At 42.2% G+C, this 21,480-nt stretch overlaps 1 protein-coding gene and 1 long non-coding RNA gene across 3 annotated transcripts; both read right to left on the reverse strand.

The window, feature by feature from the left end:
• Positions 1-4,024: 4,024 nt before the first annotated feature.
• Positions 4,025-6,287, reverse strand: LOC144899632 (uncharacterized). Its single transcript, XR_013627919.1, has 3 exons — positions 6,171-6,287; positions 4,947-5,094; positions 4,025-4,860 (listed from the first exon to the last, which is right to left on the reverse strand). It is a non-coding gene; the product is annotated as an uncharacterized LOC144899632 (long non-coding RNA).
• Positions 6,288-7,915: 1,628 nt separating this feature from the next.
• Positions 7,916-21,040, reverse strand: znf296 (zinc finger protein 296). Of its 2 annotated transcripts, none has more exons than XM_058079259.2 (3): positions 20,756-21,040; positions 16,590-16,967; positions 7,916-11,147 (listed from the first exon to the last, which is right to left on the reverse strand). In XM_058079259.2, the coding sequence occupies exons 1-3, from the start codon at positions 20,982-20,984 to the stop codon at positions 9,472-9,474; spliced, it is 2,283 nt and encodes a 760-aa protein (XP_057935242.2). In that variant the 5' UTR covers positions 20,985-21,040; the 3' UTR covers positions 7,916-9,471. The 2 variants fall into 2 exon arrangements, with proteins under 2 accessions (XP_057935242.2, XP_057935241.2); XM_058079258.2 differs by having other exon boundaries at positions 16,590-16,970; positions 20,756-21,039.
• Between the last annotated feature and the right edge of the window lie 440 nt (positions 21,041-21,480).

Genomic DNA, 21,480 nt, shown 5'->3' on the forward strand with positions numbered 1-21,480 from the left:
ACTGTGGTATGATTACCACTGATGGTACGTGGACTCCATGTAGTGGTACTTCAAACATTATTTTTAAATGAAAATGACATTATACAGTGCTAACTTATGGAATAGTTGTACCAAAAATGGTCATACTTGCTGGAAAAAAATTGAGAAGAATTGTCCACACACAAGGAATACCGTGTCCCAGAATCAGAAATGGTACAGTCCACTTTGTAATGTAACTACGTCATTGCCTGTTAAGCAAAAACAAAAAATGAGCTAATTGCTATACACATTTAAACTGCTGTGCTTTCAACAAAATGCCCGTCTCAGTGTGTAGTCCAGTTAATTAATCTGCAATGTCTTACAGGTTCTCAAACTGTGGTATAATTACCACTGATGGTACATGGACTCCATGTAGAGAAGAATTGTCCACACACAAGGAATACCGTGTTCCAGAATCAGAAATCGTACAGTCCACTTTGTAATGTAACTACGTCGTTGCCTGTTAAGCAAACACACACACAAAAAAAGAGCTAATTGCTATACACATTTAAACTGCTGTGCTTTCAACAAAATGCCCGTTTCAATGTGTAGGTCCACTTTTACCGCAAAACTGTGACGCAACCCACGAGATAAGCACTAACTGATGTGAAACATAAAGAGCTACATAGTTGTGCAGTCAAAGTGGGCGCCTTTCAGCTGCCCTCGGGCCTGCAGTGGAAACAAACAAATGATATATTTTTCCTCTTGTCACAGGACCAAACAGCCACCTTCTAACCTTACTATGCACGCTATCTTGGACCAACCTCTGACCCCTGTCTGTGTGTGTGTGTGTTGGGGTGGGGGGGTCAAATTGTGGCCTGCTAGAGGAGCATGTTCAGATCCAGTTTTCTGGTATTTCTGTTCGTTTCAGGGCAGGGCATGCAAAAAAAAAAAAACTGACCTGAATGTATACAAGTGACTAACTGAATGTGTGGAAGTGTCAAGGGGGGTCACCAGGTGTAACAGGTAGTGTGTGTGTGTGTGTGTGTTTGAAAGGCTAAAATTTCGACCTAGATTTTGAAGGCGTATTTCATCAACTGTAGTAGGCCCATATAGAATATAGTATTACAAATATAAAACTTTTTTTTTTAAGTCAACTACATTTGTGACATATTCCATATATGTAATACATATATATCTTCAAGAGTTTTAGAATCATTAGATGTAATGTGTCGCTTCATGGCGGCCATGTTTTTCTACCAGTCATTTAGCGGTGATGCGAATAAACACCCTAAAGTTACAGTTGGTGCGTTGTAGCGCTGTGTGAAAAATGTCAAATCAATCTTCATATCCATTGCAAACTGAGGTTTAACAACAGCGCCACCATGTGGTGTATTTGTTGGAAAAATAATAGCAAAAGGGCATATTTTGACAAATGTCACCCTTTTCTGTGCAGCGGTTCAGGAGTACAAGAGTTGGCTTCCACAAACAAATACACTCCATTGGGTTGTCAACTGTATTTTAACTGTATTTTACAACTGTATTTGTGGAAAAAAAGTCAGAAATTCCAAACACAAAAGTTGTAAATTTATGGGAATAAAGTCGTAATATTACATGTCAGAGGGAAATTAGAGCATCGCTCTTCAAGAGGGAAACTTTCCTCTTGCTTTAGGCAAGCTTTTATTTATAACGTGGCAGCAAAACAGAGCAGTTGGGCACAAACAGATTAGCATGGGTAGCCCTTCTCACATCCACCTTCCTTACCCCGCCAACTCCACATGCTCAGGGTCAAAGGTCACATAAGTCCTCCATTAGCATAGCTATCTGAGGCAATGCCTGTAACAAAGTTTTTTCTCTCACTTGATTCTTAATTCTCTCTTTTCTATGACCAAAAAAGTCATATATTTACGACTTTATTCTGAAAAATCCCCCCTCATGTAGTCCCAATTTCTTGTAGTTTATATCCAAAAACGATATTGTCTTTTTTGCTGAAAACCAATTTCCGATATCGATATCAGCCGATACAGATACTGATATGTGTAACATGACATCTGAATGAACACATACAGTATGTGTTGTATACAACATTTTTTTTAATATAAGTTTTCATAATCAGGAAAATAATCTGATACCGATATTGCATTTTTATGCTGATATCGGACATCCCTAATAATTAGCTTACGGATCATTCTTCTAAAAAGGGGCACCAAGAGTGACATAGCAAGCAAAAATACAGTTGCTATTTTCTAACCAACTTGCATATTAAAATAAAGGATCACATGTTCTGTTTCAGTTTATGAAGAAAATTTGCAAGAAACTATTTTTTGGGTATATTTCAAGGCCGCAGGGCACTGTTTACCGAAATCTCAGTTGTAATATTTACATTTGAAATGCTCTAATTTTTTACTCTTTTGATTTGCACTTTGTATGCGTAAATAAAAAACTGTTTTGATATTTTTGCATGTGCGTCACAGATTCAGTGCCTCACCGTTTCTTTCGTTTTACCATGCATATACATCAACATGTGCAATATTTATAGTATATATAGTTACTCCAGACCCCATTCACTGTGCAATATCTGATCAACCTCCATGTGCAATATTAAGGGCTTTAAATGCAATATACTAAGTTTTATGTGAAGTATTTCCATAATGCCTCATATTAACTCTCTAACAAGATCTCAGTGTATAGACTGGTCATATATCTCATCTCGTTTCATAGTATCTACATACTGCATTGTATATAACTCTGGGAAAAACTGTTGATTTTGTTAATACTTGGGTTGTTTATTTTTCTATATTGTGTATTTTGTACTGCTTAACTGTACTCTTTCTGCTGTGCAATACAAATTTCCCCACTGAAGGACGAATAAAGGCATATCTTAATCTTAATCTTGACTTAACGCTGTGTTAGTTAGCACAAGGGTGACAGGCTTCACCTTCCGTGGAGACATGATGTAGAATAGTTCCCCAAAAATGCATCATAGACGCTCCTCCATATTTCTGATTTTTTTCAACTTTGATGAAAATGCTTATGTCAGCTCCAAAATGACCTATATCTTTGATTCTCGTACAAAGAAATACTAGAGACATCTTCACTGGTCAGTTTTTCTCATCCTCCCACACTCACTGGGAAGAGAAGGTGAGGCAGGGTCTAATTCCAGTGTTCAGGTTTCACTCTGTGGTCATTGAAGGAGGGAGGGAACGGTGAAGAGGGCGAGGAGGAGGGGGGGGGGCAAGTAAAAGTGGGCCCGCTGCAACCGACCTAACATTAAGAACTGAGAGGGATTCCTGCAGTTAGTCTGATCGCTCCCGAGTGCATCTTTCTCTTTCTTGTTATCAGCGTCCACCGCACTCGTGATTTAATACTGAATCCCCCCCATCCACCCTACGCTTAACTTTTATGTGTGCCATGTCAGGGAGGGTAAACAGGACAGGGGCCTGCAGAGATGATTGGAGGCACCACACAGTGTAGGAAAAGTAATTAAAAACTCCCAGTTAATTGGCTTTTTATATGATAAAGCACAATCTCCTCATGCATACGTGAGAGCCTCTTATGGCCACAGGCCAGGCCTACAGGAAAGTAAACATACAGCTCACACATTCCCTTTGTTGTGCAAGTTTTACAGCTAATCATCTTAAATTTAATCGGAATGAGAGAGTGCACCAGTGTTGGCAGAAAAGTGTGCTTTGTGTGTGCATAATGACCGTGACTAGCCACAAGGCCGGGATCACTTTAGTTAGTGTTTTGGTTTTTTTATATATATATATATTTTGGAAGTGTGGCTTTGGATGCCATACATGACTGACAGTGCTAGATTATTGTACTTTTTTGCGATTTTGTCGAACAAAACTACAACATGAATTGTTGAGTTCCCCAAGGCTCACCCTCGAGCCCCTTTCGATGTGCTAATTTGTATGGGCTTTTATTTGTGCCTAATGTTTTGTTCTTTGAAAATGAAACATACTACAGGCTCACAGGTTTGGCAGTGAGCCTCCCCTACCTGCCCCAAAACACTTCTATACCACCCGGGACATCGTGTCGTGAAACAAAAATTTAAAATTTTAGTCATCAGCTATTTATCTCACTTGAATCTTCATGTTTTATGTTACTTTCTGCAATCATTTTGTGAGGACTTAGCTATCTAGAATATAATTTTTCTGTATATATTGCCGCCATACTATATCTGGGATTAGAAATCCAGTTCCCATTATAAAAAGCAACCCATTTAACCCTTTATGTTCAACCACATAGTCACCAATACACCTGACTTCATTTCTCCCAGTAACTTCCAGCATGAGTAACTTGTAGAGTACTGCGCTCGGCCAAATGTAACATGACTAAATTGTGGATCATCAATCACGTGGACGAGTTCTGAATCAATATTTATCTAAAAACATAACAAAAACAACAATTTTAAACAATTGTTGTCAATTTCCCCTCCTCAGTCAGCCATTGTGGGCGTAATGGCGGATCAACGTATCAGATGCTGACCTTATTGTAGGCCAGCTAGCTGGCCCTGCGAGTTTATCTGAAGTTACACTAAGTAACCTACATATTAGAAACAGCTCAGTTTAATGCATTGCCATACCAATAGTAAACTACAGACACAATAATAAACATCACATTGAATATATGAATACCTCTTAATCAAACAGATCATTATAATCTTTATAAGGACAAATGTGAGTGTCCAACATGGCAGTTTATGGTTTGAGGTGTGGTGTGTGTGTAGATGTCTCAATGGTGCTAATAGGGGGCAAAGTCCATGTTACTGCAGTGAAGGGACAGTCACTTGGTCAAGAAACACACCTGACTCTCCTATTGGCCGATGACCACAAGTTGCCGCTGTGATTGGCTCGTGTCGACTCTGGCATGTGAAGGACAGCAGAGAGGTGTGCCCTGCAAAGAAGGACAAAGGGGCACTCAGGGACGTGGTGGAAAAGATAGGCCTACAAGGCTGCAGGTTCTGCCGCGTATCACCTTACCTTACATAATTGGGCTCATACAAGCGCCAAATGGCGGCCAGGGTGGCGCCTCCGTGACAGGGGACGGCGGAGTTTAGCAGAGGAAGACGTGGAAGATGTTACCTGTCACCTGGACGTTCTCCCCTCCCTCTCTCCTTCTTTTCTGTCTCTGTGGAGCAAAACGGAAAAACTGACTCATCTGAGTCTGAGGGGCGGGCCATTGGCTTCTGTCATCATTTCCACTTTATTCTCTATAACACAGTGGTAATTGGTACGAGTGGGCGTGTGTACATCTGGTGCAATAACTCACCCCCCCCCCAGCCCTGCTCATCCTCATCTACCCAACCCCCACCTTGTTGAAAGCTCATTAAAAGACCTGCTGTTAATGAGCTAGAGGGATCATAGAACTTCATTTTCATGGGGAAAGGAGGGGGGGGGTGGTTGCGGCCAAGATGCTGGTGCAGAGGTTTTTATGTCCTTAAAATAGAGTCAGCAATTATCCCAACCCCTTGACACTCCCCATTCACCCTGCTCTGCCTCCCAAAATGCCTGCAAACAATAACCAACCCCCCCCCCCTCCACAGTTTTGTGTCCTGAGAAATCTTAGCCTGCCGTGTCCCATCGTCAGCACCGCTCTCTGCACCCGTCCCGCGACCTGCTGGAGAACAAGTACACACACCACTAGAATAACATTAAAAACGTCTCCGCACAAAGCCGGGAACATCACAAGGATGTAAACAAGGAGCGAGGGTCCCTCACCCAAAGACTTGCATTAAAAATTAATAAGTCAGCGCTGACTGGGTTCCTCAGAGAAAACACTGACTAAGAAAACACCATGCTGAGAAGAGACGCTTAGAAATAGTTTCAAAAAGCTTTTTTTTTTTTTATGCAAGTCCCACACTGCAGGGCAGTACAACAATAATGTAGAGAAATGATTCAGTAGAGAAATGACATCTAATAATAGTAACTGTAAACAAAAGTGAACTTAATCGTGTTTGTGTGTTTAGCCGTCTCTACATGCTAGCAAACAGGCTACTTCCTGGTTCATAGTAAATCAACGATGATGGTAAATGGTAAAAAAAAAACGTTCATAAGCTAGCAGGCTAATGACAACAGGATCACAGCATTTTTTAATTATGTAGTTCACGCCATAGTTCTATGGTGACTCATACCGTAAAAAGACAATTAATTCATCCGATATAAATTAAAAACATTGTGGAGCTCAGTGAGACACAAATACCATACCAGTTTTGATTATGTTCATCTGCTAGCATGCTACTTCCAGACAGCAGGAGGACCATACCAATTTGGATTCTGCTCATACAGGTGTACAGCAAACTACTTCCGGGTTCAGAGTTTCCAATCGTATTTTGAAAAAAAACCAATAGCCCTGAATTTAGGGGGGGAAGGGGGAAAAAAGAGCGGCAAAGAGATTCACTTTGATGGGGTACATTGAACCCAGTTGTTTTCACCCCAATTGCATGGGGAATTGAATGACATTCGACAGAACTTCTGATTCTGAAGGCACTGGGCAGATTACATTGACATGGCAACACATAGAAGCTAAAATCTGATTGGACAAAACAAAAAAACGTCTTCCAACATAGACATACCGTATACTACTGTAAGCAATGCAGCCAGACACTCTATGAAATGAAAGTAAAGAACTGTTGGGAATAAATTAATCGAATTTCATGGAGGAAATACTAGAATTTAAATTGGGAATGGGGATGCTGGGAGCAGGGTTTTATGTTGCCCATTCCATACCAATCATCCATGAGTTAAATCTGTATAAGGGGGGAAAAAGACAATTCCAAGGTCCCCTAACAGCTTTATTGAGACTAAAATGACAAAAAGAAAAAAAGGAAATAAATGTATTCCTTAAATATGGAAAAACAACGTGGTGCACTGTATTACTGTTAGTAACCGACAACAGGACTGTACCATTTTTTTATTCTGTCCACGTGCTAGCAGACTACTTCCTGGTTTAGGGAGCATGGCCATTGGACCTCACCATATTTTAATTCCAGGTTAGGTGAAACCGTTTTAGAGTGACTCAAATGACACAAAGGGAAAGTACATTTAGTTTCTTAGTCCTAGTAAAAGAGTGTAGCGTAAGCAAATAAGGCTGTGCCATTTTTTTTTTATTCTGCCTGAACTATGCAGCAAGTCACTTCCTGGTTCAGGGGAGGGTCACGTGAGGCAACAGGACCACACCATTTTCAAATCTGAGCAGGTGGAACAATGATCAAAAGGTACTAGATGGGCTTTTTGTGCTCTGAAAAAAGTAAAAAAAAGAACATAATCATGTTTGTATAGTTAGCAAGATATGTTGTCTTCATTAGCTAGCAAGCTAATTTCTAGTTTATGATGTAAGCTTGCCAAAGAGACTCTATCACTATTGTTTGTATTCTGGAGTTGAGTGTCAAACACTTTTATGCTGGTTTAACTTTGCCTAAGGCAGGGGTCTCAAACTCAATTTACTTGGGGGCCACTGGAGCTCGGGTCTGGGTGAGACTGGGCCGCATCAGGTTTTCCCAAAAAAAAACAAAAATGCATTTATTAAAAACAAAAACATTTAAAAAACTTCGCTTTGGTTTTAATTTTCTACAAGAAAAGCTCTGATAAAACATTCCACTGTTCTCAAATATCTTACTTTTTATTTTTCTACAAAATAAGATGGAAAATAAACAAATCAAGAATAAAGAAAATCAATCAATCAGTAATAAATAAAAAATATAATTATAATAATAAAACAGCAAATAATAAAAACTTAAGAAACCATATAGTTGATGGGTAGACAAATTATTTTTTTCCAGATTAAAATTAACAAAGCATTATTAGAGCCCTGTAGACATGACAAAACACAACTATAGTCACATTTATACATATTGCGCAACTGCAGGGTCTTGAGACACACGCTAACTCGCAAACTAGAGAGCTAGCGACCTAAACGGTAGCCTTCAAGTTATTTCCTTTAAACTTAAATAGCCAAAAACTTACCACTTCCACACGGATAGGGAGGATAACTATTAACAGTTATTTAACCTTTAACATGAACATTAATCAAACGTAATATTTTTTTCTGGGTACATGATACCATACAGCATCCATATCAAACTTGCGTGGGCCACACTAACATCAAACTTTCATATCAAGGCGGGGGTCTCAAACTAGTGTCCTGCGGGTCGCGTGTTTGAGACCCCTGGCCTAAGTGAAGAAACAGACCACAATGCAAAAGAATACACCTCATTTTTTTTTTATTGAGGCTCCTCAAGACAAGATTGTAAAATGATGTCAGACAAGCAAGTGTCAAGGCTAAAGGAGACAATCAGCAGGAGACGATGCGGGGCATGTAACAGCGACAGGCAGCCATATAATAATAATAATAATAATAATAATAACAATAATAATAACAGCAAAGATTGTCAATCTATGTACATTATCTGATCCCTGAACAGTTACACTGCTTTTACACAACACACATTGTTTTGGTGTCTCTGATATGGATACAAGCAGACATTGGAAGAAAAAAAAAAGTCACAAAATGAGTTGATGGCACACTCTCTACTTGATAAAAAAGTGTTTGCATGAGTTTCTCAGCATCAAAAATGAGCTACAAACACAGCAATTATGACCAGAAGAAGTCATGCTTTGGACACAAGATCACGGGACAGAGTTCAAGTAGAAGACACACACACACACACACACACACACACACAGAAAGAACATTCAAACTCTCTCTCTCAAGTGCTCCAATCAACCAAGTGGGCCTCACAACTCTTGCAACAGTGAGACACAACTACCAAGTGCTGCATTGATAAATTAGAAAGCATTAAAAAAATACAGTCTCTAAGCAGTTGGACATTTTTACAAATGTAAACAAGAGCAGATAAAATAAAGAAGACACCAAAACAGAAAAATAATATACACCCGTTTTCACACATATAGGGGGGGTCGGTTACAGTTTGTATGCATAGAAAGTAATCCTGGAAAGTCTATTCACATTTGGAATAGACAGTGGAGAGTGTGTGTGTGTGTATGTGTGTGAGACACAACCTTGCCGGGCCCCCTGTGAGCCCTGTAAACACGACCTTAAGTGACGAGCGCCCAGGTTGACAACCCGCAGGCATACAATGTTTGCATTCATTCCAAGTCTTTAAAAATGTCTTCTCAAAAGAAAACCTGCACAGAGCTTTTATTTTTATACGTCATTCATTTCTTCGCCATGACAGTTTATGTCCGTCACCGCCTGTCCAGTCAAGTCAAGAGACAAGCGGTTTGATTGCATCGTTTGCAACACGGTATAGGATTTCCTGTGTTGGCGTGGACTGTGGTAGCTCACTTCCTGTTCTACAGCGCTGGTAATGTCCCAGTTGAATGTCACTGTTTTGTTCTGTGGTCTCAAAGTAGGCACTTCATTTTCAGCCTGCAGCTTTTGCATATGATGTCTGCTTCCGTTCTATTTTCTACTCCAGGTTGTCAGTTTAATAAGTTTTATTTTGAAGGGCAAATCCAGTTCTGTACAGTTTATATTGTGAATGTCTCAGGGGGCAGGGGTCAAAGCCACGCCCACCTCTGCTAAGCTATCTACAGCTGGACTGCCTCTGCCCCCCTCCTGGGTAAGTCCTTGGTTCTCCATGTTTACGGCACCCCGCATCTCCGTTTGATCCAAACTGGCTTCGTCCTCCTCCATCTTCACGACTACGGCGGCCGCTGCCGCCTCTTCTTCAGCCTTGATGGCAGCCAACGTGTCAGCGGCGCTGGCCTGGGCGTAGGCGCCGACGCTGGCGTGACTCAAGCCGTGCACCTTCTTCAGGTGCTTTTCCAAGGTGGCATACACAGTGAAAGGCACGGCGCACAGCTGGCATAAAAATGGCGCCTTGGCTCCTTGTGCGCCGTGCGTTTTCATGTGACGTGTGAGTTTGGAGCTCTGAGCGCAGGCGTAGTTGCAGAGACCGCATCGGTACGGTCGCTCTCCCGTGTGGCTGCGTCGGTGCACGGTCAGGTTGCTGCTGTTGCGAAACTGTTTACCGCAAAACTCGCAAGCTTCGTCTTTCTTCTTTTTGGTAGAAGAGCTGGAGGTCACATTGGCGCCGCCGCCGTTGCCGCCGCCGCCACCCCTCCGCTCGTTCTCCCTCTGCCACTCCTGCACCGCCTCGCTGACCTTAGCCGAGCTGAAGTCAATAATCTCCGCCCGTTCGCTTTCCCACTCGCCGACACCTCGCACCCGTTCGCCCATTTCAGGGCGTTTAGGTGTGCAGTTTCCGCTAGCGATTCCGCTCTCTCCGCTGCCACCGGTCTCACCGCTTTCTAGCGAGCCCTCCGAGGGGCTGGCACAGGGTGAGGCGTGCCGCGTCTCGCCTTGTCCCTCTGCCTCCTCCTCCCCCGCTTCGCCACCGTCCCTCGGGGCCTGGTAGAGCCTCAGCAGCTCTCTGTCTGCAGGTCTAACCTGCGAGGGGAGCAACATGAGACCTGAAGGAATGGTGGGATGCTTGTCCAATTCCGAGGGTCCTTGTGCTCTCATGTCCATCACTTTTCCTGACTGCATTTGAAACCTGCCCCTGGCGCCCTCCGCCGCTACTATATCTGCTGATTCATAGGCGCTGCCTCCACCCGCTGCGTCACGGTGATGGTTCCTGATGTGACGTGCCAACTGGCCGCTCTGGGAGAAGGCTTGGCCGCACACTCCACAGTGATATGGTCTCTCGCAGGCATGAGTTCGGCGGTGAGCGGAGAGGGCGCGCAGGGACTGGAAGTTGTGGTCGCATATCTCGCAGTGGAAGTCGGCCTGGAGGACGCCCATTTGAGGAAAAGGGGACGCGGCTGGTGGGGAGGAGGAGGGCGACACCGGCGAGCTGTTGGCAGGGTTGTTGTTGTTGTTGCCTTCAGCGAGTTCCCTGAGCCGCACCGAGAAGTTCAGAGCCTGCAGGTTGGCAGGGGGTGGGGCGGCGTGTGTCTGGTGGGGGCGACCGAGCCCCCGATGGGCGGAGGGCTGGAAGGCGGAGGCAAGGGCTTGGCTCAGGTGGCGCGGGTCCAGTGTAGCTGCAACAGGTGAGTTATCTTCTTGAAGACCCCCTGATGCTCTGACATCATCGTCGTCGTCGTCCTCCAGGTAGATGCTGAAGGAGTGCGTGTGCTGGGCGTGTTGCAACAGCGCCCACGCCGAGGAGTGCACGCTCTCGCACTGCTGGCAGGTAAAGTAGGAGGGCTCTTCGGGCGCTGGAACACAGACAAAGAAAGCGGCGTTAGTGAGGCCTCGCTAGAAACGTGCACTTTTTGATTGGTGGCTTTTGAGCAACTTTTTAACGTACTCATTTTTCTCACTTGTTGCTAGGCAGAATTGCGTCTTCTACACTTTAGAGTAGTCAGTGTACAGCTTGTACAGCAGTACAGATTTACTACCGACTGAAAATGACTCAACAAATTTAGTCGTCAGTAAATTCAGCAGGAGTCATGCTCTGCTTCACACGTTCTCCTCAATGAACCGCAGCTTCCCAAGGCTGACATCACTCATGCAGACGCTACCACTACCGTACTTGACTTTAGGCAAAACACATCTAATCATCTTGCTATTTGCTTGTGTTGACTCATTTTCAATAGCTATACTTCCATACAAGCTGTACACTGACTACAGTAAAGTATATCCAAGTGGTTAGCGTCACAGCCAGGACACCCGAGTTCAATTCCACCCTCGGTCATCTCTGTGTGGAGTTATGGTCCCATTATGGTGATTGTGCCCATTGCTGAAAGCTTTTTAATATGCTGCATTGACGTCAGCTGCCTTGTCTTTTGCATAATCCTTTGAATTTCTCATATAAAATATTGGCATATAGATTTGAATTGAGGCCTCACAGCTAGGAGACCAGAGTTCAATTCCACAGCCATTTCTGTGTGGAGTTTGCATGTTCTCCCCGTGCATGTGTGGGTTTTTTCCAGGTACTCCGGTTTCCTCCCACATTCCAAAAACATGCTAGGTTAATTGGCGACTCCAAATTGTCCATAGGTATGAATGTGAGTGTGAATGGTTGTTTGTCTATATGTGCCCTGTGATTGGCTGGCCACCAGTCCAGGGTGTACCCCGCCTCTCATCCTAAGAGAGGTGGGATAGGCTCCAGCACCCCCGCGACCCTCGTGAAGATAAGCGGTAGAAAATGAATGACTAAATATGTGGAGGGCTGCACGGTGAGCGAGTGGTTGGCGCACAGGCCTCACAGCTAGGAGACCCGAGTTCAATTCCACTCTCGGCCATCTCTGTGTGGAGTTTGCATGTTCTCCCCGTGCATGCGTGGGTTTTCTCCGGCTACTCCGGTTTCCTCCCACATTCCAAAAACATGCTAGGTTAATTGGTGACTCCAAATTGTCCATAGGTATGAATGTGAGTGTGAATGGTTGTTTGTCTATATGTGCCCTGTGATTGGCTGGCCACCAGTCCAGGGTGTACCCCGCGCCTCTCGCCCGAAGACAGCTGGGATAGGCTCCAGCATGAATGAATGAATGAATGTTCATACTATATGAACAGAAGTATTGGGACATCTGACCCTTCCATGCATATTTGTGAAAAGCAAGGTGGGGGGTGCCTCCCCAGCGCGTTCCCACAAAGTTTTAAACGTACACGTGCAATCCCTGATTGATGAACGAGTCGCGGTGTCGCCACTGCAAAAATGTCAGACAGCCAACAAACTGCGAACAAACATGTGGCTGAGAGGAAGTGTCGCAAAGGAGTGGAGGCGTGTTGCCGGGTACATCTGGAGATATTTTTATACGTGGATAGCTTTGTCTCCTAAGCGAGGAGACACTTTCCAATTAAGCTGCAAATTGCTAATTAGCAGAACGTGGAAAACGAATGCTTTATGCAAATGAGCCACTGACTCAGCCTGCTTTGACAAATGAGGCCTTTTCTGCATTAATTAAAATTGGAGAGACGATCTCCAAATTGAGGAGGGGGAGAAAGTGTTCTATTTTTTCTGTCTTTTTTTTTTTTTTTTTTGGAGAGGTTCAAAGCCGACTGCTATAAGCCTCTTTCATGTTTCCTCAAGTCAAATCCTTCTGTATTTTCCTGGAGGGGGGGAGGAGAGGAAAGATGAAAAAGAGAGCAACTGTTTCTCCATTTCTTCTCCCTCTGAGGTGTCTTCATGTCCTTTCACCTAGCCTGAGGAGGATGCCAGAAGTTGGGATGCTTCTTAAAAAAAAAAAAAAAAAAAATGGGGTGAGAGCAGGAAAAAAAAGATAGGTAGGTCAGGGCTCGGGAGATAAAAAAAGAAAATGACATAAAAAGATTATAAAGTAGCGCAAGGGAGGGAGGGCGTGAAAATATGTCACCCCTTTGGATTGTACTCCAGACCCATCCTCCAAGCCCTCCGCCCCCAAATCTATCCCTGAGGGGGCGGCAGGATGGTGGTGGGTGGTGGGGGTAGTAGGATGGTGGCTTTTGTCTTGTGGTCCCGCAGAGAAACACAATACACAGCCGCTTTCTCTTCTCCTCCACTCCCTCAATGTTTTTTTTTTTTTTTGCAAGGATTCCCATTTGGCCCGGGGTAGCACTTGAATATTAAGCAGAAGCAATAACTACTAATTAAAAATGCAGATTGGCTGGGAGCGCTAACGAGCAGCAGGCAGAATCTCTTTTCCCTAGGGAGGCAGAGGAGGGGAGGAAAGAAGGAGAGAAATTGAAAGAGGGCAAAGCAAAAGTGTGTTGAAGATGGAGGAGGTGGTGCGAGGGTGGCGGTGGAGATGAATTAAAAAAAAAAAAACAAACAAGGAGAATAAATAAAAAGGAAGGAGACAGATGCACGAGGCTCTCCAGTAATCCATCCCCACTCTAACCCCCCCCCCCGAACAGTCTCTACCCCGCCTCCCTGCACGTCTTAGATGCAGAAAATGAAAGGCGTCTGCTTGTGGGATAACTGCTCTTTCACTTTCCCTCAACACCACAAACACACACACACACACACACACACACACCAGCACATTTCTTAGTTTCATTTTTGACCTTTATCACAACCCTCAGCAATGGAAACTTTACCACTTCACTCACTGTGAACTCACCTAAAATTAAGGGCTTGTAGTCGTCATTCTACACCTCTACTTTCTTCAACAGTCAAATAAAGCACATTCATTCATTAGGCGGGTTGATAATTTAATAAAATATAAATATAAAATATAATTTTTCCCAGAATTGTATGTATTAGAAGTAGAATAGTTGTTATAGACACTTGATGCCATAATGGATGAAGGATGAATATGAAGAGTCTTGAACCAGTCATGATGTGCTATATATATATATCACTATATTGACACTTACTATGGTACCCATTATGTCATTGTATGCTCATATCACCTTGTACTTCGGTACGGGACAAAAACATTTTAAAAAATTAAAATAAAATAAAAAATTAAACTGAAAGCAGGAAGTGAACAAATGTAACAGTTACTGATTGTAAAAGTAGCAGATGGAGGGGTAGGATTTAATAAGCTTTGCTTCTTCCTACTCCTTTTGGACATGTGGAACTGTGAACTGATTATGTGATGCATTCAATTGTAATCTGATGCATGTTCAAATGAAATTAGACTATTACCATTACCATAATTATTCTGAATTTTCTCCCATTATATTCACTAAAGGGCTCCTTGTCACCATCTAGAATGATCTAGAACCAAGGGAGGGGACAGGGGGTCTCCCATGTTTACGTTTAAGTGAAAATGGCCAACATCTGTACTCATTATTGAAACATTTATTTTCATATTTATTTCTACCGGAACATGAACAAATTCAATGAAAAGCAGGCTTACGGGGCGGGGCGGAGGGGGGTACTTTGTGTCTTTTAAATAAAATATCGAAATACTACTCATTAAAGTAACTGACATTTACTGATGATGTTATATTGGTTATATTCTAATAAATGAGACTGTGTTGATATAATGATATTTCTATATATATAGTATAGTATTCATAGTCATTACAGTATGGTCAGTGGAACATTCCCATTCACTTTTAAAAACTTTGAACCGTGATCCTCGGATGAATAAAGTATGTAACTGCTAAAAAAAAAAAATTTGCACACTGTTGACACCCTTGTCAGCAAAAAGAGATGTAGGAAGGAGGTAGAAGAAGGTTGTAGATGGACGGAACACCAGCTTCAACCCCCCCCCACGAGGGTTGCACAAAGGAAGGAACTCGTGCTAACGTGCGCGTACATAATGACACCAGAGGTTTCAACATGTGCACAGGGACGCTCATGCACTCTCCTACAAGACCTGAACACGGACTCGTTATCCAGACAGAGATATCATCATTACAGAGTTGAATGGGATTTTCTGTGCTATATTTACATTACGGCAAAATCTGGATCAAATCTGGATACAATCTTTTTTTGACAATGTGAGGATTCTAACATACACAAAAAAAATACCCATAATAATAATAAACAAACTGGGGCTGCACGGTGATCGAGTGGTTAGCGCGCAGACCTCACAGCTAGGAGACCAGAGTTCGATCCCACCCTCAGCCATCTCTGTGTGGAGTTTGCATGTTTTCTACAATGTGCACATTGCTGAAAGCTTTTTAATATGCTGCATTGACGTCAGCTGCTCTGTCTTTTGCATAATCCTTTTGATTTCGCATATGAACTACTGGCATATAGATTTGAATTGAGGCTGCACGGTGGAAGGAAACCCGAGTTCAATTCCACCCTCGGCCATCTCTGTGTGGAGTTTGCATGCTCTCCCTGTGCATGCGTGGGTTTTCTCCGACAATCCAAAAACATGCTAGGTTAATTAGTGACTCCAAATTGTCCATAGGTATGAATGTGAGTGTGAATGGTTGTTTGTCTATATGTGCCCTGTGATTGGCTGGACACCAGTCCAGGGTGTACCCTGCCTCTCACCCAAAGACAGCTGGGATAGGCTCCAGCACCCCTGCAACCCACGTGAGGAAAAGCAGTAGAAAATGAATGAATGAATAAACTATATTAGGAAAGCAGGAAGTGAACAAATGTAACAGTTACTGATTGTAAAAGTAGCAGATGGAGGGGTAGCATTTAATAAGCTTTGCTTCTTCCTACTCCTTTTGGAAAGGGTTAGAGTAGAAAATGAATGAATGAATGAAAAACGTAAGTCATTTTAATTGAATGTAATTCAATAGAATTTAGGGGGCGTCAAGAAATGATAAGCCAAGTAGAGGCGTATGAATTTAGGGGGCGGAGACAAGTAAGGATATGAGTTCAGGTGGAGGGAGATGATGCAAAGCCGTCCATAAAGTGTGCATGCAATGTGTTTCACGAATAAACAAAGACGCGTGTGCTCCTGGAACATGTTTACCTGCTCACCTTAGAGACAAGCAGGCAGGGGAGTGTGTGTGTGTTGGGAGGGGGGGTGGTAGGGGGGCAGCTCTGGAGCTCAGGTGCTCGGCGCAGGAGGGCCCCCAGGGGGACCCTTGGTTCCCTCCGAAACCCTCCTGACAGCACTGCTTTTCTCCACAATTATCCTGTGCATCACTAACTCACCAAGGCCTGCTAATGGCAACGGCTAGCTAATGAGCTGGACGCGGGGGTGGGGCTGGGGGCGCGGGGGGGGGGGGGGGGGTTTGGGAGAGGGAAAAAAAAAAAAAAAAACAAAAATCAGCCTCACTAATTAGCTTTTTTTGCTGCTTTCTGTAATACTCACCTGCTTTAGTGGGCTCCGCCTTCACCTTTACACCAAGCTCCGCCCCCCAGCTTCGGTTCCTCTGTGCCTCTTCTCTCCTCAGCTCAATGAAGCCCGGTCCCAGCACGGCGGCCGCAGTGACGGCGGCCCCAGCAACACGTTGTCGATGCTGCAGCTGCTGATGGGCAGGTGAGGGTGGCGCGGCATTGGCGCCGGTCCCCTGGTTGCGAGATAGACATCCGCCCTGTTTGTGCTGGATGAAGGCCAGGATGTGCGCCAGGGGGAAGGCTTGGTTGCACTGGCCGCAGGTTAAAAGGTCACGACCCCCAGAAGCAGTGGGGATCTGCATGGCTGGAAAATGATGCTGTGGCGGTCCGCTTCCTTCCGCCGTGTCCACAGCTTCTAAGAATCAACACAAAAGACACAGTAGATTTCTTCCATTAGCATATTTGGGTCAAAACGTGTTCCATATATGCAGAAAATATACATTTTATTTATTCAAACTAATTAATGCATGTCAAAGTACATTAAATTATCTAGAAATATGAAAAACAAGCTTCGTGTCACAGATGGCACTCACCCACTTCATCTACGAATTTATACATGCAAACAGAAAAAGTGAGTCAGAGCTTTTCTTCCCGTCACTTACGCCACATGAACGTTAACCGATTCAATACCAACGATGGAATTGTACGATCCCAAAGATTCAGTTTGTCTCTTAAGAGGCGATGACGCAACGTCCCCCGCGAATACACGTGGCTGTCGCGTTTTAGCTTCAAGCTATAAAAAAGGCCACAAGGTGGCAGAAGAGTTTGGAGGACGGAAGGAGGACGGTGGAGGAGTGTAGTGTGCAGGCGGTATATATGCAAACACATACACAGTGAAAATTTAAATAGTTCATGTCGTTATATTTGCCAATAAATTATTTTAATGTAAAAAAAAATGAAATGACATTGAGTTTTGGAGTTTTGATGAAATGTTTTCCGACTTTTGCCGTATGTTTTAGGTATTTTCATTTGTCCATTTCATGAAGGAACGGTGCATTGAGGCAAATCCTAAATAATAACCGTTTCGGAATGTTCCTAAATAGACAATTACAATTTAAAACCAGTATCATTAATAAATCTTATTTTGAGCCGACATAAATAAGTGAGAGGTCTCACTCGCTCACATTTTGTATTTGCTGAACGCTTGTGGGCGAGTTTAAGAGCTAATATGCTAAAAATAAAGAAAAATGGCAATATATAAAAATATATTACATAATAAAATTATTTTAAAAATATTAATTTAATATTATAATATATTAATAATATTTCTAAAATATAATATAATTTTATATAATTTTATATAATTTTATAATTTTATATAATATATAATATTAATATAATAATAATGTTATAACAATATAATATATATATATATATATACATAATATAATATTAAAATAATATATATCAAAAACATACTTGCTGACTGTATTGTTTGAAATAATTGCGTTCCCAAATCAATATCCTTTCACATAATCATCATAATAGTTGCACATCAAATCGATTTCCCCTATTTATTATCGCTAAAAAAAGTATTTCTATCTGCGATTAAATGTGATTAATTGAGAGTTAACTATGGACAAAATGTGATTAATCGCAACCAAGTATTTTAATCCATTAACAGCCCTAATTTTTACACATTGGACGTGGAATTTTCTGTATCTTCATCAACCATTTCCATAATATGATATGAAAAAGTACTTCTTTACGACGTACTAGCGTGTTTTCAGTACCAAAATACTCTGTTTACCATAAGTGGACGCATTTAAACAGCGTCTAGGACACAAAACATCACACCTGACTTTATAAACTCTAACATATTGTTAACCTGTTCCCATCCGTCATTATTATCTTCCTAAAAAGGAGTGTGCAGTTGTGTCCGGCGCCAGTATTTGACTTCCGACTTCATGCCCTCACAAGAGAAAGGTATGAAGCGTGGAGCGGAGCGGTGTGCGAGAGACGTGCTTGATGTAAAGCGCTTGTGTCAGTTAGAAGCGGTCTAACAATGAGGACACACTGCTCACAGGCCACTGACCACTTCCTTCAAGCGACCCAGAACTGATCAGCTCGCTCACAAGACACACACACACACACACACACACACACAAGGGGAGGGGCGGGGGCTGTCACCTCATTCACCTCAAGCAACTGATTGAAAAAATAAAAAATAAAAAAAAAACATCATAATAACAAAAAACAGACACTTCTATACCACACGCTTTCTCAACAGGAAGTAGAATGCAATAAAGGTGGAGAGAGAAAAAAAGGGTGTAAAGATAAAAGTGTGTGTGTGTGTGTGTGTGTGCACGCTCACAAATTTCACATGTGACCTACCTGACACATGTGGTTAGAACAAGAGTCAGAAATGAGGCCAAGGTAAGTAAAGCAGTAGGACAAAGTGTACTTCAAATGCATATGAAAGAAAAAAAAACTTCAATCATAACATTACAAAAGAAGGACACCCAGAAACTGAGATGAGGAAAAAAATTAAAAAAAAGGTTTCCAATGGTCATTAATTGTTAAAAATACAATTAAACATTGTGAAAAAACACTAATAATGTAAATTCAATGTGAAAATACAATTAAATCCAATAAGATTCAATATTAAAAATAATTTTTAGTTATAGCATAGACAACCTGTTTAAGGCACGACTTTCTAAATACATTATTAGAGCCCTATCAACATAAAATAACACCCCTATAGTCACATTTACACTCTTATTATTCTTTGTTTACACTACATTTCTAATGCACAGGAGGCAGGGACCCAAGAGACGGCCACGGCTTTAAGCATCACAAGCTACTAAGCTAACTAGTTAGCCGACAATTCATTTATTCTAAACTAAGGAGTTTCAGAGGAGAAGAAGAATGCACCACTTCCACACGGAATGGGAGGAGAAGCTGTTACTCTATCGTGCAATGGCTGACGACATGCAATGTGAGAGTAGTCAAATGTCACGTTTCATCGATGTAACATTACTGACACCTAGTGACCGGAATATTAAGTTTGATTTGTATTTTGTTATTTTTGGACTAAAAGGGTCGTTTCAACGATGAAACAGCGATTTTTCATATTTGAAAAATGGCGACAGATTGAGGGAGTGATGTTTGAACAGTTTATATTAGATATATTTTTTTTAAAGGCACAAACAATGAATATAATTCATAATATCAAAATGGCCTCCGCATCCTTTGATGCTGATTCGCCGCTTCAAGTGTCGAGCGTTTGTTACGCCTACATTGTAAAAAAAAAAAAAAAAGGCGTTTAATCGGGTTTTATGTCACATTTACATGCTCTCTAAATCTGGATCAAATCCGGTTGCAACTTTTAAGTTTAGAACTCATTTCACAAATCGGAAAAAAATTACCCCCAGGTTAAAAAAAAAAAAATGTGTCAACCAAAGTGCGGCCCGTGGGCCATTAGTGTCACGCAAGTCATTTATTTATTGACCGTTGACAGATTTTACAAGGAAAATTAATAATGGTGTTTTTCGAAAAAAAATGTTGAATTGTTTTTTAATGGAACATGAATGTGACATTTTTTTGTGCATGGTTCAATGTCATCCGGTAGAAAAGAAAGCTGGGACACTTCTCTACTGTTAGAAAAAATATAGGTGAGGGAGTCCACTCCACGGACACACCTTGATGGTCTGGACTGGATCCACCTGCCCAAGCATGAGCAGCGTGATATTATACAGAGGACAGGTACAGACAGTACAGTGTGAAGTCGGATCTCGCCAGTTGTTACTCAAAAATGTCACCTTTCCTGTTTCGGAGCTGCGGCTGTTTGTGCAGACTTGCAAGGCGCGGCCACACACACACACACACACACACACACACACACACACACACACACACACGTCTATGTTGTGGTCACACACACGTAACATTGGTCGATTGCATAGGTTTGTTTAAAAGTTTGAGTTTCAATTATTTTTATGAACTGATTTAGTCGCCATATTTTGTAAATAATATACTAATAATTTAAAAGTATGTAAATCCGATCCAGGATCGATTCTTTAGAAGTAATAAAAAATAATAGAAATTTACCTGTAGCCTCTTCATTCAATGAATTATTTGGAATCGATCAAGTAAAAAAAAAAAAGTAAATTAAAAAAAAACAGCTTCTTTCGTCCTTACCGTGAATTGCACTCAGGTGCTGCGGTCTGCTTCCAAGTTTACGTCTGGACATCTTCTCCCTCCAAAAAAAAAAACAACACGAAGAAGAAAAAAAGAAGACGCCTCCAAAGAAGGAGCCGCTTGCTTCCAGATGGTTGTGCGATATAGCTCGCAAAGAAGAGGGGAGGACAGCGCTGATAAGACGGCCTCGCTTTCTCCTTGTGTCTCCCCCGCCGGGCTGGACTGACATGAGAGTGCTGCGTTCAAGTTCACGCGTCCACTCCACAGCAAGCCAGCGCGCGCGAGAAAGGGCAACAAGGGGGGCGTGGTCATTTTTTACCAGCCCCCGCCCCAGTGTAACCCTACGAGACCACGCCCACTGAGGAGAGCACGAGCACGTCTCATTAAAGAGCTTCTAAAGTCGAGGTAAAGGAGGTTTAATTGCTTGGTTTATAGAATAAAATGGAGAAAAAAATAGTTTCGTGTTTCTGAGGAACTGCTATTTGAGGTCCACAGGTGTCTCGAGAACATTCACTTCTGCTTTCCTTGACACTCCGCATAACGTAGCAAGTTAAAAGTCATTACATGTCAATAAATAACACGTATTTCCTTTGTTTGGGTTTTTAACAGTTAAAAACCCAAACAAAGAAAATATGTTATATACATCATTATATATATCATTGTAAATACGAAAATATCTTGTTTCCATGTTTTTTTAATGTGGTTAAAATGTAACCACATAAAAA

This window comes from Doryrhamphus excisus, linkage group LG8, assembly GCF_037039965.1.
Source record: "Doryrhamphus excisus strain RoL-2023G ecotype Guam linkage group LG8, RoL_Dexc_Guam_v1.1, whole genome shotgun sequence".
NCBI lineage: Eukaryota > Metazoa > Chordata > Actinopteri > Syngnathiformes > Syngnathidae > Doryrhamphus > Doryrhamphus excisus.

What these genes read in the sequence shown, in the direction of transcription:
- znf296 (XM_058079258.2), bottom strand. Translation starts at nt 20,984, where the DNA reads ATGTCAGTCCAGCCCGGCGGGGGAGACACAAGGAGAAAGCGAGGCCGT. An exon ending in GCACCTGAGTGCAATTCACG is followed by an intron (nt 16,971 to 20,755) that starts GTAAGGACGAAA and finishes GTTGATTCTTAG; the next exon opens with AAGCTGTGGACACGGCGGAA. An exon ending in GGCGGAGCCCACTAAAGCAG is followed by an intron (nt 11,148 to 16,589) that starts GTGAGTATTACA and finishes TCTGTGTTCCAG; the next exon opens with CGCCCGAAGAGCCCTCCTAC.